Below are 17038 nucleotides of genomic sequence, written 5' to 3' on the forward strand. Positions count from 1 at the left end.
AATAGACTAGGTGCAATAGCAGGAAACAATTATAGTAATCTGCTGTTTGATAAACCCAAAGAGTCCAGCTATTGGTATAAAAACTCTCTCTTTGATAAAAGCTGCTGGGAAAATTGGAAGTTAGTATGGAAGCAACTTAGATTAGACCAATACCTCACACCCTTTACCAAGATAAGATCCAAATGGTTACAGGATTTAGACATGAAAATAAAACAATACTATAAGCAAATTAGAAGATCAAGGACTAGTTTACCTGTCAGATGTATGGAAAGGGGAGCAGTTTATGACTAAGGAAGAGATGGAGAACATCACCAAAAACAAACTAGATGATTTTGATTACATTAAATTAAAAAGCTTTTGCACAGATAAAACCACTGTAACCAAGATCAAAAGAAATGTAGTAAATTGGGAAACAATCTTTAAAACTAATGATTCTGACAAAGGACTCACTTCAAAAATATACAGAGAACTGAGTTTATTTTTTAAAAAAGCCATTCCCCAATTGACAAATGGTCAAAGGATATGCAAAGGCAATTTACAGATGAGGACATCAAAGAAATCCATAACCATATGAAAAACTGCTCTAAATCATTAATTATTAGAGAAATGCAAATTAAAGCTTCTCTGAGGTACCACCTCACACCTCTCAGACTGGTCAATATGACCAGAAAGGATAATGATCATTGTTGGAAGGGTTGTGGGAAATCTGGAACACTATTACGTTGGTGGTGGAGCTGTGAACTCAGCCAACCTTTCTGGAGAGAAATTTGGAACTATGCCCAAAGGGAACAAAAATGTGCATACCCTTTGATCCAGCAATACCACTACTGGGTCTATACCCTGAAGAGATGATGAAAAAGGGTAAAAACATCACTTGTACAAAAATATTCATAGCAGCCCTATTTGTGGTGGCAAAGAATTGGAAATCAAGTAAATGTCCTTCAATTGGGGAATAGCTTAGCAAACTGTGGTATATGTATGTCATGGAACACTATTGCTCTATTAGAAACCATGAGGGATGGGAATTCAGGGAAGCCTGGAGGGATTTGCTGAGTGAGATGAGCAGAACCAGAAAAACACTGCACACCCTAACAGCAACATGAGGGTGATGATCAACCTTGATGGACTTGCTCGTTCCATCAGTGCAACAATCAGGGACAATTTTTGACTGTCTGCAATGGAGAATACCATCTGTATCCAGAGAAAGAACCGTGGAGTTTGAACAAAGTTCAAGGACTGTTCCCTTTAATTTAGAAAAAAAACCACATATCTTATTGTCTGATCTTGTTATCTCTTACACTTTTTGTTTCTTCTTTAAGGATATGATTTCTCTCTCATCACACTCAATTTGGATCAATGTACAACATGGAAACAAAGTAAAGACTGACAGATTGCTTTCCGTTAGGGGGTGGGGGGAGGGAATAAGATTGGGGGAAAAATTGTAAAGCTCAAATAAAATCTTTAATAAAAAAAATATTTAAAAAAAAAGCTTTGCCAAAGTCCAAGTTAACCACATCTCCAGCATTCCCTTGTGTACTACTAATGTAGTAATCCTGTCAAAAAAAGAAAATGAGGTTAGTCTGGCATGACTTCTTGTTCCTGAGGGAGCCATTCTGGCTCTTGGTAATCATGCTTTCCCCATTGAGATTTTCACCAATCATGTCTTTAATGATGCATTTTAGAATTTTCCCAGAAATTGAAGTCAAACTCATTTGACTTTGCCTATATTTTGCAGATTATTCTCTCCTTTTTTTTTTGAGAATCAGCATATTTGCCTACTTCAAGCTTATGATCATGAATCATTTCCATGCTATCACTGACTGGTTTCCATAATCTTAACTGCCAGGTTCAATACTTAAGAATATACTTCATTTGGGTCAGGTGGCTTGAATTTATTAAGGGCAATTAGGCATTCTCTTATTATCTTGGATATCAATTCCTTGTTAGCCATTCTTGTTCTATCATTTCTAGTACAAAGTTCTCTTGGCAGAGAAAAAAGAAAAAACAAGCTTATTTTGAGTTATTATCAGGAAAAGTCTTATTCCTTCTTTGAGCCTCGATTTTCATTTTGAGGTCCTGTGAGTTTGACCTTAAAAATAATAATTAAATTATATATGTGTTAACCTTTAGTATTTATCCCATTAAGGGGCAAACATTAACTTCCAGAGTATGGCCTTAAGAAAAAACAAAATAGATTCGGTTAACATATACATTTATTAATATTTCTCTAACTTCACTGATTATGTAGGTGTGCATGGCAGGACCTCGCTAGAGAACCAGATCCCAAAATGGAGTTCTGACTATCAGAAGGGAGAGCTCTGAAAAAAACACTTCTTGTTCAAACAAAGAAGTGAGAGGACCTCCCAAGTTAATTTAGGGCACAGGCAACTTAGTTTGGGGCACAGGCAGCTCAGGATGGGGCAGAAAATCTGGATTTCAGACATTTCATTAAAAGGAGTTCCTTATCAGGTATACTAAAGACATCCACAAAGCAAAGAGAATCTCACCCTCTCCAGGATGTACCTATAGCCAGTGACAATGAAATTAAAGGTCATCATTTCATTATTTAGCCACCCCCTCCCCCATGTACTTGTGGAATCAGTGAACTTATAGAAATATCAACAAATGTGTATGTTAGACTAATGCTGTTTTGCTCTTTAAGGACAAACTCTGTTAATGTTTGTAGGAGAAACTCTCATGGTTAACACATTTAATTTAATTATTATTTTAAGGCCAAACACAGGGTCTTTACTCTCAATGTAACCGAATCAAACAAGCAAAATCTCTTTTATTGTCCTTGACCACCATCAACTCATTCTCACTTGAAGCCTTGGAAACTCTATTTCTCTTTTACCTAAGTTTTCTTATATCTTCAGTACATTTCTTTTTTTTTTTTTTTAGGTTTTTTTGCAAGGCAAACGGGGGTTAAGTGGCTTGCCCAAGGCCTCACAGCTAGGTAATTATTAAGTGTCTGAAACCAAATTTGAACGCAGGTACTCCTGACTCCAGGGCCGTCGCTTTATCCACTACGCCACCTAGCTGTCCCTTTAGTATATTTCTTTAAAAAAAATCTAAACTGATCACTAAGTTCCTTATGTATCCCTATCCATATCCAACTCTTCAGAAAAATTTAGTTTTTCTTCTTTATTAGAATTGTTTTTTGCCTCCATACTCAGAAACCTTAACTGCCTTTTAAGACTCAGCTCCAGTGCCACTACTTACCTGAATCATTTCCAGAATCCCCAGTTTAGTTATTTCTTTTCCACCCCTCCAATTACTTTGTATTCATTTTTGAATACATTTTGTATTTACTCATTAAGAATGCAAACTCTGAAAAAAATGAAAGTTATCTAGTCTTGTTAAAAGATACTCTAAATATTGATTAGGGAAATGCGAATTAAAATAACTTGAGGTACCACCTCACACCCACTTGATTGGCTAATGTGACAAAAAGGGAAAATAATCAATGATGGAAAGAATGTGGCAAAACACTAATGCTTAGTTGGTGGAGTTGTGAACAGATCCAATATTCTGGGGAGCAATTTGGAACTATATCCAAAGGACAATAATGCTGTATATACCCTTTGATCTAGTAATATCACTACTAGGTCTGTATCCCAAAGAGAGAGAGAGAGAGAGAAGACCCATATGTACAAAAAATATTTATAGCAGCTCTTTTTGTTATGGCAAAGATTTGGAAATTGAGGAGATGCCCATCAATTGAAGAACAGCTGAACAAATTATGATATATGAATATAATGAAATTTTGTTGTTCTGTAAGAAATGATGATTAGAAAAACCCGATTCTGAGTGAAATGGACAGAACCAGGAGGACATTGTACACATTAACAGCAGTATTGTGTGATGATCAATTATGATAGATTTAGTTCTTCTCAGCAATACAATGATCAAAGACAAATCTAAAAGACTTGTGATGGAATATGCCATTCATATTCAAAGAAAACTATAGAGTCTGAATACAGACCAAAGCTCACCATTCTCACTTTTTATAAATTGATTTGATGTGTTTTCTTTCTCATGCTTTTTCTCTCTTATTATGATTCTTTTTTCACAATATGACTAATATAGAAATGTGTCCAATATGATTGTACATGAATAACATACATATCAGATTACTCACTGTCATAGGGAGGGGGGAGAAAAGACAGGGAAGTAGAAAGGTATGGAACTCAAAAATCTTACAGAAAATGGATGTTGAAAATTGTCTTTACTTGTAATTTGGAAAAAATAAAATTTAAATTAAAAAAAGAATGCAAACTTTGGGGGGGCAAGGATTATCTCATTTCTGTTTTTATATTTCCATTTCCTACTACTTAGTAGACAGTAATACTTGCTGAATTAAAACTATTTGAAGAATGAAGATGGGAAATAATCATTTCAGCCAACCTCTCTCTTGGGTCAGCTCATATCTACATACTTTTTAAGTTGTATGTGTTAATTCTATCATACCAAGCTTTTCAAAATATGATAGAACTCAGTCCTAACTTGCAGTGCTTTCCATGGTTTCAAAAGAAATAGCAGAACTTGGAACTCTAAGGAAATAAGTATATCCTGAAGACCTTATATAAGGTTTGAAACTCCCTCACTCATGGGGAAGCAGCACCCCCAAGTTCAAATTGGTTCTCATAGACTTACTAGCTTTGTGAACCACAAAGTTAAATGACTTCTGGCTGCATCAATTTTCTCAACTGTAAAATGGGGACTGGGATAGCACCTCCCTTAGTGAGTTATTGTAAGGATCAAATATAATATAATTAGCTAAAAACAAAAATCTGGGTTCAGATTCTGCCTCTAATAACTCCATGTGACCTTGGGGAACTTGCTTAACCTCTTTGGGTCTCAGTTGCCTCATTGAATTTTTATACTTGTAAGCAGTTTAAAGTCAATGTCTACCACTGAGTCCCTGTGTGACATTAGTCCACTTGGGCCACAGGTTCCTTATTTGTCAAATAAAGGGGTTGGACAGGATGACTTAGAAAGTCCCCTTCTGTTCTAAATCTATGTTCCTTTGACTCTGCCATCTTTCAAGTCATTGACCAATGGGCAGGACAAAAGGACAAGTTTCAACTTCATATCATGCTACTGGTCTTAATTCCCTGATCTGAAAAAAAGACAGAATGGAACTGTATGATCTCTGAGGTCACTTTCCAGCTTGAAGAGGAGTGAACTACCTGTAAATTACTTATCCCAAGATGTGTTTTGGACAGATTTGTGGGGACTGTTGTCATGGAAATGCATGCAATCGGCCAGCCAAGGAATTCAGCAAATTATCCATTCTCAGCTCAGGCTCCAGCATAGGCTCATAGATAACCCAGGTCAGAGAGTCTAACACCTTCATTTATTGGAGTGGACTGGGACCCAGAGAAGTTAGGTTACAGAGATAATAAGCAACAGAAACAGAATTTGAACCCAGATCCTCTGATTCAAGACTCATTGAGTTTTCCCCTCTGCCAGGAAAGGTAGAAAATGTGGGTTCTCATTTTCTTCATATCTACAATTGAAGGACCAAGAAAATGAAACTATCTCTAAGATCCCTAATTACACTTTAGAATTTCATGATTCTGGAGCTAATTGGGGCCATTCCCAAGGTTAGTGCATTTATGGCTTAGGGAACAGTTAGTGCAAAGGAACCAGAAGATGTGCCATGTAAGAGGAATAGAGAGGTTAGTTTGGAATATAAGAAAGGAGATAATACACTAAAGCTTCAAAGATAAATTGGGGTCAGGGGATAAAGGGCTTTTGTGTTGAGTAATGTCTACTCCCATAGGCTAGTCTAAATTTTCTTTATGCAATGTCATATATAGAAAATGTCCTAACTTGCTGGACATTTGAAGAATAACAAAGCCCCTGGCTATTTCTAGCTGGCTATGTGTGACCCCAGTACTACAGGACTTAAGTACTTTGGGGCCCCTTATTGATCACTGAGCAAGCATCTTTAATCTTTCATCTTTAAAAGGGAATGACCCAGGGGCAGCTAGGTGGAGTAGTGGATAGAGCACCGGCCCTGGAGTCAGGAGGACCTGAGTTCAAATCGAATTCACTTAATTACCTAGCTGTGTGGCCTTGGGCAAGTCACTTAACCCCACTGCCTTGCAAAAAACCTAAAAAAAAGGGTGGGGTGACCCACCCAAAGTTGCTTTCTGCTTTTTTTCTATCTGCAGATTGTTCAGGATTATCTCTGATTATTTCACCATGTGAGTCTATCTCTTGAAGGATAGAGGAAGAAGGCTTGCTATATTTCCCCTTACTGCTATAGTATGCCAAGCACCTAGCAGCTAGGAATAGAAGGCAGATATTAAACCTAGGCCTCTAGGAGTCTCTTGTGTGTTTTTGTTTGGTTTTTGCCTGATTGTAAGTGACTGAACAATAACTTATGTCTTTAAATGGACAACCAGCAACCAATCTTAGATGGTTACAACAGTAAGCAGTCTTAAGATGATCATAGACTACAGTCTTGGTGATCGTATGTTCAAAAAGCTGGAAATCCAGGGACTCTTAGAGCTTCTTGACATCCTTATGGTGATAGTATGTTCCTGCATCTGGGAGAAGACATTCCACGTTCCCAGGTTAACTTGTCTTCCATTTTTGAAGAGGACCAAGGAACTCGCAGAATGATGACTTGGGCATGAATAGGATTTAAATGAGGAGGAGATGCACTAAGTTGTCAGCCTCACTCTCTCTTCCAGAGTCATCAAAGTCTAGTGACGGGTCAAAAAGAACAACCAGTGATGGCCCTAGGATGTCATCTTCAATATCTGACCCAGCTTGAAGCACACCAGAGCACCTGCTTCAACCATCTTCATGGTTATTAGGATGATTTGTTCTCTTCCATTCTGCCAGGAAAAATTTTCACATGCTTGTAAGCCCATGGCTTACCCTCAACTTGTTTAAGGCCATCTGCCAAGAAGGTTTACTGAGGTGTGGTCACTACACAACAGGTGAGCTGCATCAAAGATAAGGGAGCAGCCCCGGAAAGAGCACCAAAGATGCTAGTTCTCCTAAGGCCCCATTCACCTTATATCCTGTGGGTTGAAGCAGCCCCTTCCATTGATTTGGAAGTTGGAACAGACTCTCTTTAAAGTTACCGAACGAACAATTTCTCTCTCTCTCTCTCTCTCTCTCTCTCTCTCTCTCTCTCTCTCTCTCTCTCTCTCTCTCTCTCTCTCTTTCAGCTGCATCCAAGAGGTGAAATGGCCACCACAAAGAAGCTGAGGAGGGAGAGAAGGGCTACTTTCCACCTTTCTGCTTTAGTTGAGATTTGAGTCTGTTTAATTTGTTCTTTCCAGTTCTAGGCAGGGGAGTCCTGGTCCAGGAAGCTGGAGCTCCTTAGAGCTCAAACAATCCTGAATCAAGAAATCTTGTAGCCAAGATTCTAGGCCAATTTTTTTTTCAGCCCATCAGGGAAGTCTTTGAGAAGCCAGGGTGCTGGGATTTGAGCCCAGTGGGTTTTAGACGCAGAATTTGGTGGGGCTATGGTATTGTAAGAATTGAACTAAACTGTGTATCTAATCCTTTCCACTTCCCCAGAGACTAGGGGGAGAAAGTGAGGGAAGGGGATTATGTTCAGCAGTCAAGTTAGGGAGTGTGTTTGCAGCGAATATTCCTTTGTTAAAACTAATCAGATTAAGTACTTAGATGGTGCTTTCTTGTTGGAGACCCCCCCCCCCCCCAAAAAAAAGTGAGAGAACAGTCAGTGAACTTTTGAGCCATTGGCAGACTAGATCTTGTTTGGCCCCAAGGAACGCTTAGAGGAAATGTGAAATGTGATCTATTAAGGCCAGAGAGTATTCATGTTAACATTAAAATGGAGTCGTCACTTCTCCCCAAGCTTCCCATCTTTTCCATCCCTAAATCTAATTATTCTTCTCTTTTGAGAATTGTGTCTGGAATAGAAACTCCTTCTCCCTAAATTCATCTACCTTTTGATGGATGAAATTACCATTAAAAACAAACCAAGAAGTTAACAGCTTTGTTTTGGTGGAGAGAACACTGGTAAATGTTGAGATAATTGAAGTTCTTCCATTGCCTCTCTAAAAAAAACTTGTGCAATTTCTTGAACTTTGGATCTATTTTCTCTCTCTGCCCAGATGGTCTGTAGTATACAGTAATGGCAATATCACTTTTATTTTTTTGCCTCCATTGATCTTCATCTAAACACTTCCCCAACTCCAACTGTATTTTCTCATGAAAGGATCTTGCTCATGTACAATGCTTCTCCATCTTCTACCTGTGCTCTTTGTTCTTCAGTCTAGCCTCTTCCTTTTGAATAAAGTTTAGGTTGTCTTCCAAAGCCATAGCCTCATCATAGGACTCATTCATTAAATCTCAGGAACCTCTAAATGCTCAGATTTACTCATGGGATTATGATCTGTACTTGCCTTGTTAACAAATCTTGTATATTTGTATGTAGCTAACTGAGGCTAGGGAGGCAGCTGGTGGTGTGGATAGAACCCTGGACCTGGAGTCATAAGAACCTAAATTCAAATCTGACTGTGTGATCCCAGAGAAAGTCACTTAACTGTCATTTGCCTCGGTTTCCCCACTGTAAAATGAGGATAGTAATATTAGCTTTCTATTTTGAAGGGAAGTTTTGAGGATCAAATGAGACAACATTTATTTTTTAAAAAAGCACATGACCTGCCACATAAGGTATCCTATAAATGTTTATTCCCTTCCCATGAGTTCTTTTACTGTTTCCTGTCTTGGATTTATTTTTCTCCTTTGAATTTCTGGACATCTTTGCTTCTCTTCTTCCTATTTAACTTGGTGAATACATAGTAATAGTCTTTACTTTCCCATCTTTTTAAATTTAAAGTCCTTTTGATTAGATTTGTAAGACTCAAAGCAGATATTCTCTTACCTTGTCTTATCAGGCACACTCCCTGCCCAGCCAGAAGCCTATCATTCCTATATTTTAAGCCATGGTCCAAAAATCCAAATCTCATTCTCAAATAATACACTCTAAACCAGTTGTCCATTTCCAAAATAGATAAATTTAGGGTAGTGCAGGAGGCCATGAGTTCAAATCCAACCTTGTATACTTATAGCTAGGTGACCCTGGGCAAATCACCTAACTTGACTTCCACTCAGGAGCCAGATGAGGCAATATGGCACCTATTAATAGTAATGACTCATGTGTAAATTAGATTTAAAGGTTATACAAGTGCCCAGCTAACTGCATTTCTAGAGCTTCTCTTTTTTCCAATCTGCTTTTTTCTGCTCTGGTTTTGTTTCTGCTCTGGTTTTGTTTCTGATCCTCTGCTGCCTCCCTATTCAAATGCTTTGCTGTGGCCTTTTGAGACTGTCAACTAAAGTGTTGCCAATCCCTTCTCTGCAGAAAAGTCCCAGTTTCTGTCACTTCCCTGACTGGTCCCTGGTTGACCAGTAGACCTGCAGAACCTGGATTCCAGATATCTCAGCAAGCACCTTGGGAAAATTTTGATCACCATCATGCTTCGAGTGTTGCCCCTGACTCCCTCACCAAAATCATGCCATGGGAAAGCAAACAGATTTTTTTTTCCCTAGTGAAAGAGAAGACCTTGGGGGACAGCCTTAAGCTCTGCTCTCAGTCATTTAGAACAGCATTATACTTTTTTTTGTGCTTCTTTACCCTGGAAAACTGGGACCAATAGATAGAAGTCACAGGGAGACAAATTTTAGCTTAAATAATATCAAGTGTTTGTATTTATATGTAATTCTTAAATTTCAAGATCATAGAATTTAGAGCTAAAGTCATCTTAGAGATCATTAAATTCCTCATTTTATATATGAGGAAACTAGAGTCTGAAGTAATAATAGGTGCTTTATAAAATGACATTTAAACCCATTTTATAGATGGCTTTTGTGAATTACCATTGCTAATGAATCCATTATCTCCTTTGATGAATTAAGGGAAGGACAGAGGACAAGGATGAAGAAGCATAGATGAAAGGTACTCTGCATGGTTATAGGGGATAACCACATAGAAATTACAGACATTCAAACAAAGGATTGACTTGTCCAAGGTTATATAGCTAGAAAGCATAAAACCTGATCCTTGAATTCAGACCTGCTGATCCCCAAGGTCAATGCTCTATTAAATCATAAATCTCAATATAAGGAAAAATCTTCTAGAAAGTGTGGGGGTAGCTTTTGTAAGGCAAAAAGGGAAAGGAATGTCTTCAGGAGGGGTTCAAAGAATGAGCAGAGATTTTCCAGGGCGCTGAACTATCTTGAACTCAAATAAAGCTGTTCAGGAATCAGTCAACCAATGGCAACTCATAAAGAAGATAATTGAAGGGATTCATATTCCAGGTATGGATTTCTCTGATGTCCCTTTTGACTTGGAAATTCTATGGTTATTTCAGGGGAAAATGATAAAATATATTTCAAGTGGTTGATGATTTCATCAATGTGAGTTTTTATACTTAACTTTTCCATGCCTTAGTAGATTATTGAGTTATTATAGCAAACAAATAAGAAGCTAGATGAATCAATAGATAAAAGAAGGAACAAATGAGCAAATGGATGGATGGATAATAAAATCATGTCACAGCCTTCTGTAAATGAGTCTTTCCAAATTCTGCTTCAGTCTGACATCAGGCCTACACTCAAAGCCTTTGTTGTTTTTTCTTTCTTTCTTTTGCTTGGTATGACCTGCCAGACCTTCTTGAGATCTGCTGTAGCTTCTAAGAACCCAGAGTCATTTCCTTGCACAATGAGATGATGGAGTAGGTTCTTGGACAAGTCATTTAACCTATTTTAAGGGACCTCAGTTTATTTTTTTTTCCTGTAAATGAAAGGACTGACTCAATGATTTACTTCTCTAAAAATGATGATTCTTCTATCACATGGTATGATAATAAGACACTGGAGAGCTGTCATGAAATTCAATACGAGCCCTATGGGACAAACATCAACACTTCATTAAGCCCTGGAACAAGAGGTTTGTAATAGGATGCGTCACCCAACTTCCAAACATTTTAGTGTTCCTAGGAGGGGAACAAATCTTGTTCTGCATTTTTCAATCTGAACTAAAAGTTACAGAATCATCTGATGTGGATTTGCCTGCACCTAATGAGGTTTACCCAAAGCTAAAAGAGGCCCATACCTTCAATACTTAGGATCATGGTTTTTGGCAACACTTGAAGGTTTGCTGAGCACTTTATATTTATCTCACGATCATCACAAAGTCCTCTGAGATGAGACAAGATGTTATTACCCACATTTTTCCATTGAGGAAATTAAGATTTAGAAAGATTAAGTGATTTACCTATGGTTAAGTTACTTGTATGTGGTTTTGTAGTGTAAAGACCTTTTTCATAACATCTATAGAACTTTATAAAAGTAACACAAGAAAACACATTTAAACATATACACATAAAGCAAGCTGTGTAGGGGATGAATAGGAAAGAGGCCCTTGTAGACAGGAGGAACTACTCGAAGAAAGCAGCTACACCCTTTTTCATCAATCAATCAATAAACATATATTAAACATCCTCCAAGTTCTAGGTACTCAGCTAAATGTTATACAAAAAAAAAGTCAAAAGATAGTCCTTGCTTTCAAAGCACTTGCAATCTAATGGAGGGGTGTTGTTAGGGGTCAGGGGCAATGGGCAAACAAAAATATATACAAAGTAAGCTGTATACAAGATAAATAGGAAATAAGGGAAGACACTGGAATTAAAAGGGGTTAGGAAGAACTTCCTGAGGAAATAAGATTTTAGCAAGGGCTTAAAGGGAGCTAAGGAGGCTAGATCACAGGAAGGAGAGAGAAGGTTCCAGGGGTGAGGAATAGACAGAAAAAAAAATGCCCACAGTACAGAGATCTTGTGTGTTATCTGTGGAATAGGCCCAAGGCCAATGTCACTGGATTGGAATACATGTTGGGAAGGGTAAGATGACTAGAAAGACAGGAGGGGCTAGTTTATCTTTTTCTGAAGAAACATTTCTATCTCTATCCTACAAATGGGCATTATGTATTTCAGTTTTGTTGCAGAGTTTTATCATTGTCAAGAATAAATGGGGAGGCTCCTCATGTTGGATGACATGGAGGACAATTTCCTTGGTATCTTTCCATGGAATTACTCATGACCAGAGAGGTCAGATTCAAGACCCCTACTCTCTGCTTCCACAGGCAAAATTTGGTGCCAAGGCATAATTCAATCTCAAGTCTTCCTGACTCTAAGACCAGTATTTTATCTACTATGCTTTTGTGGAGTAATGCCATTTTATTCTAAGTTCATATCATACTCTAAACTATTATCATAGAATAATCTAACATATAGGGTAGATCAACTGTAATGGGAGGAAAAAGATGAATGGATCTCTTCACATCTCAAATCTCACATTTCATTCTAAACTATTACCATAGAATAATCTAACATATAAGGTAGATCAATTGTAATGGGGGAAAAGATGAATGGCTCTCCTCTTCACATCTCAAATCTCACATTTCATGAATAAGCAGTGTAACATAATAGTTACACAAGGGAACAACCAAAAAGAAGAAAAAAGACCTGTGGGACTTTCATTATCATCATATTTATATAGCATTTCAAGGTTTGCAAAGGTGCATTACAATAAGTTATTTCATTTGGTCCTCTCAATGCTGTAAGGTAGGTGCTATTATCTCCATTTTATACTTGGGGAACCTGAGTCAAACAGGGGTTAAGTGACTTTCCAGGGTTCATAGCAAGTAAGTGTCTGAGGCTAGATCTGATCTCAAATCTTCCTTAAGTCCGGTACTCTAATCACTACCCTACCTAGCTACAAATATGTGTTTTCAAAGGACAAAGACAATTTTTAAATGATCTACAGAATGTTCTTTAGATTTGTATTCTATTCTAGAGAACTATATGAAAAAAAATGGGAAAAAATACTTTGAGAGGGAAAATGAAAATAAAATTGAAGTAAAAGGGAATAATTCTTGTGTCAGAAGCATCAGTTAACAGCTCTCTCTCTACCTCTCTCCTTTCTCTTTCTCTCTCTCTTCTCCTCTCTCCCAATAGTAGAAAAGTTGATAAATCTATGACTTGCCTTGATAATCATTCCATCTTTCAAATTAGAGGAGGTTACAAAGGGAACTGTTCTTCCTGATATGATTCTGACTTTCATGAATTACCATTGCTAATGAATCCATTATTTCCTTTGATGAATTGATTAATAACCATGCAGAGTACCTTTCATCTATGCCTCTTCATACTTGTTTTGGCAACACTTGAAAGTGATGGGGATCTTGGGGACAAGTGATCATTTCATTATAAAGTTCATGATCAAGGAAAAGAAATGTGATTTATATATATGGTAGAAAGAAGACATAGAATGTCTTTTTGGATCAGACTTTCCATGGGGTTTCCTTGGCAAAGATACTGGAATGATTTGTGAATGATTGAGTGAAAAAGAAGTTACTTGACTTACTCAAGGTCACAGGGCAGTAAGTTTCTGAAGCTGAATTTGAACTCTGGTCTTCCTGACTCTAGACCCAGCACTCTATCCATTGAGTCATCTAACTGACCCAATATAGAATGGATTAGTCTAATGACATATAGAATGTAGTGGTGTAAATTTTGTAGGGTAGGTTGATATGTTCAAGAGAAATTCTGTAGATACCAACAGAAGTGATTCCAGGAAGGAAAAGGGGGGTAAGTTTAAACTTACATAAATTTAAGTGTTGTTTATCTTTTTTGTTTTGACACCTTTAGCAGTATGGTAATGGCTATAGATTCCCTTCTGAGAATAATGTTTTTGAATGCACAGAGTAAAATAGGTAGGATTCTAAAGAAAACATACAATTGTGAAAATTTTTCAAAAATTCCTGGACCCCAGGTTAAGAACACCTATTATAACTATATTTAAATTATCTGAGTTTGTCTCTTTAATTTAAAGAGACTGGCTGGGGTGCCTACAAAGAGATCTCCACAACAAACTCAGATTTCTAAAAAGAATCTAGAGAGGAAAAGAGAGTTAGCCTTTGTTAAGGGTCTGCTTGTGCTATATACATCACAAAAAGGATCTCATTTGACCCTAATAACAGCCCTGGGAGGAAGGTGTTCTTATTATCCCCATTTTATAGTGAGGGGATTATTAATCAGGTCTGGTTAGATTACAAAACTCCTGAGGTCCCCTGAACTGCTGAGATTCTGTGAAAGACTTATACAGGATCTATAGTATGCATTAATAAGAAAGAGTTAAAAACAATTTTTGGCCTACTATTATATAGAGCTACTTATTATGGTGGGGGGATTCATTGTCTTCTTGGTATTTGCTTCCTTAATATTTACTGAATTATCAATATTATTTGGACTACAATGGACAATGATTTTTTATAATCTCTATTATATCCTTAACTGGAAGAATAGAACCTTTTTTTATTTTTGATAGCTTAGCACCTCATTTTAAAAAATAATTGCTTCATTATATTCATTAGACAATTTCTTAAAATACTCAAGAATACTACCATCTGGACCTGCTGGTTTAAATTTATTTTGTCAATTTATTCCATTACAGTACTTCTTGCACAAACTGATGAGATAATTCATTTTTAAAAAATTCTGCTGCAATTTTTTGGAGGTTTTTTCCTCCCAAATGGATAATTTGGTTTAAAAAATGCTAAATTTTATAGAAAAATTTCAATTTTATACAATTCAAACAAGGATAAAAATGCACTAGAAGAAAAGATTTCCACATAAAAGTATTATTCAAAACAACCAATCTCCTAATTTGTATAGTCTTTTTCAGGCATCAACAGAGAGCAGGGGGGGAAAAAATCCCTTTTAATGAATTTGAATTTTCTATCTCTACCCTTTTGAGTCAAATTAACAAGAGAACATCAGAGGATTAAAACTATTGGAAATTAGGTGAAAGCAAAGAGCTGCTAGGCCTAAGATTTAATTAGTAGATTGAGGCAGAATCCAGACAAACTATTCATAAGAATTAAATCAATATCTCCTGTTGCTACAGCCCTATTAATCAACAAAATTCTATAGACCCTAGAGGAAAATAAAAGTTCAGTTCCTTCTTCCCAAAAATTTAGCATTTAGTTAGGGAACAGAACATAACACATTTGAACTTATGCATGTTTATAAATCAATGTGCATAGATATGGCAAACAGTACATTGAGAAAGGACAGAATATGAAAAGTATAGAAGCTGCCACTGGCTTCACTAAATCCTGTACTTACTTATAGGATGGATGAGGATGGAAGAATAGGTTTTTAAAAATGAGTAGGTTGTAACATCCATCAAAAACAGAAATAGTAATAGAAATGATAGTCATAGATGGGGATAGAAAGGAAACTTCCAGGCCAACAAAATTGCTCCCTCTCCAGAAGCTAGCATTTAGTCACTTGTGAATGCCCTTAAATCTTGGACTAGCCTTAGGGTCAGCATGGTATATTGAGAGAGAACTCAATTTCTATTCTTTACTACTACTACTACTACTACTACTACTACTACTACTACTACTACTACTACTACTACTACTACTACTACTACTACTACTACTGCCCGCTTTATAGGATTGTAAGGTAGCTGGTACAATGGATCCTGGAGTCAGGATCCAGTACTCTATACTAAAACCCAGGAGTCAGGAGTCAGGAGTTCAAATATGACCTCAGATATTAACCAAGTTTGTTGACCCCAGACAAGTCACTTAATCTTTGTCTCAGTTTCCTCATCTGTAAAATGAGGATAGTAATGGTTCTATTTCCTAAGATTGTTTTGAGGATAAAATTAGATAATTGTAAAGTGCTTTGAAAATGTTAAAAGTACTATGTAAATGTTAGCTATTTATTTGTGACTGAACTTTATTCTACAGTTACTCTTGGTTATTATTAGTATAATTCTTTCAGGAACAGTATTGAGAAATTTAGAATTTTATCATTGATTGTTGATAATTGATGAAAGGAAGAATATATTCTTTTCTCAAATTGGATCAAATATATGAATATTGATATATTGATGATAATCCTTCATTTATCATTATTTAATGCAATATCCTAATTTTTATAATAGCTACTGACTGAAGTAAAATTCAAATGTTGATCAAAATAGAAAGGGTCTTAAAATTCAGTATAAAAGACTTTTTGTTTGAAAATTAGCACAGGTTCACTAATTGAACAGTTCTAACTTAGATCTCCCAAGCAAACACAAGCCATTCATTACATTACTCTGTATTAGAATGGAAATATGATCTCATCATTGTGATTATTTCTCCAATCTCCTGGGTGACTTCTGTCCACCTCCTTGCATAAGTTTGCCAAGGAGGTCCCTCACATCCTTTTTACATTGCAAGGATACTGCATAAATAATGAGTTTTCTCTACATGACATTTTTTTCTGATCATTAAAACTATCATATTACCAATAATATTCCCCCCCTGGGAAGTTAGTAATTGGGAGGAAGCATAGTATAGCAAATTGAGAACTGGCTTTGGGGTTAGGATGAGCTCAGTTAAAATCCTTCCTCTGACAGGACATGCTGCCTATGTGAATCCAAGCACATCCCCTAACTTCTCAGTTCTCTAAGCATCTCTTAAACATCAGAGAAGGTACCAATTTGCATTGGTAAAAGGAGTTTCTTCATTTAGGGGTTCTTATAAAGAGAAATAGCTATCCAGTCCTAAGTTAGTCCTCTAAGTTAACCATGCATAAAATCATAAATGCATAATCTTAATAAATTGCAGGTCATAGTTAGAATGCAGACTCCTCTAAGGAAGGCGCTGAATCATTCTTTATATTTCCATGTCTAGCATCTACCTCAGTGTTTGATGCATAGTAGGTACTTAAAAAATTCTTGTTGACTGACATCACAAAATTAATGATTTCATGTCCAAGTTTCATGTCCTGACTTTTGTCTGAAATAACCAATAACTAAATATTGTCTTAACATAAATTTCATTCTTCTTTACATTGCTTTGTAAACATTTAACTAATTGCTTATATCTTTTGCCTTTTGTTCTGGAACGGAAAAAAATTCAATGTTGATAATATTGACAAATATGTCACTCTGAATATACTAACACACATACCACTCAATC

General features: G+C 36.6%; 1 protein-coding gene across 1 annotated transcript in view; it reads right to left on the reverse strand.

The window, feature by feature from the left end:
* Nucleotides 1-1417: 1417 nt before the first annotated feature.
* Nucleotides 1418-17038, reverse strand: part of FBXO43 (F-box protein 43) — a 53774-nt gene continuing 38153 nt past the window's right edge. Inside the window, exon 6 of the mRNA XM_074200611.1 lies at nt 1418-1553. Within this exon, the coding sequence (XP_074056712.1) occupies nt 1449-1553 (105 nt within the window). The 3' untranslated portion in view covers nt 1418-1448. The remainder of the gene's footprint in view (nt 1554-17038) is intronic.

The sequence above is a fragment of the Macrotis lagotis genome, chromosome X, assembly GCF_037893015.1.
Source record: "Macrotis lagotis isolate mMagLag1 chromosome X, bilby.v1.9.chrom.fasta, whole genome shotgun sequence".
NCBI lineage: Eukaryota > Metazoa > Chordata > Mammalia > Peramelemorphia > Peramelidae > Macrotis > Macrotis lagotis.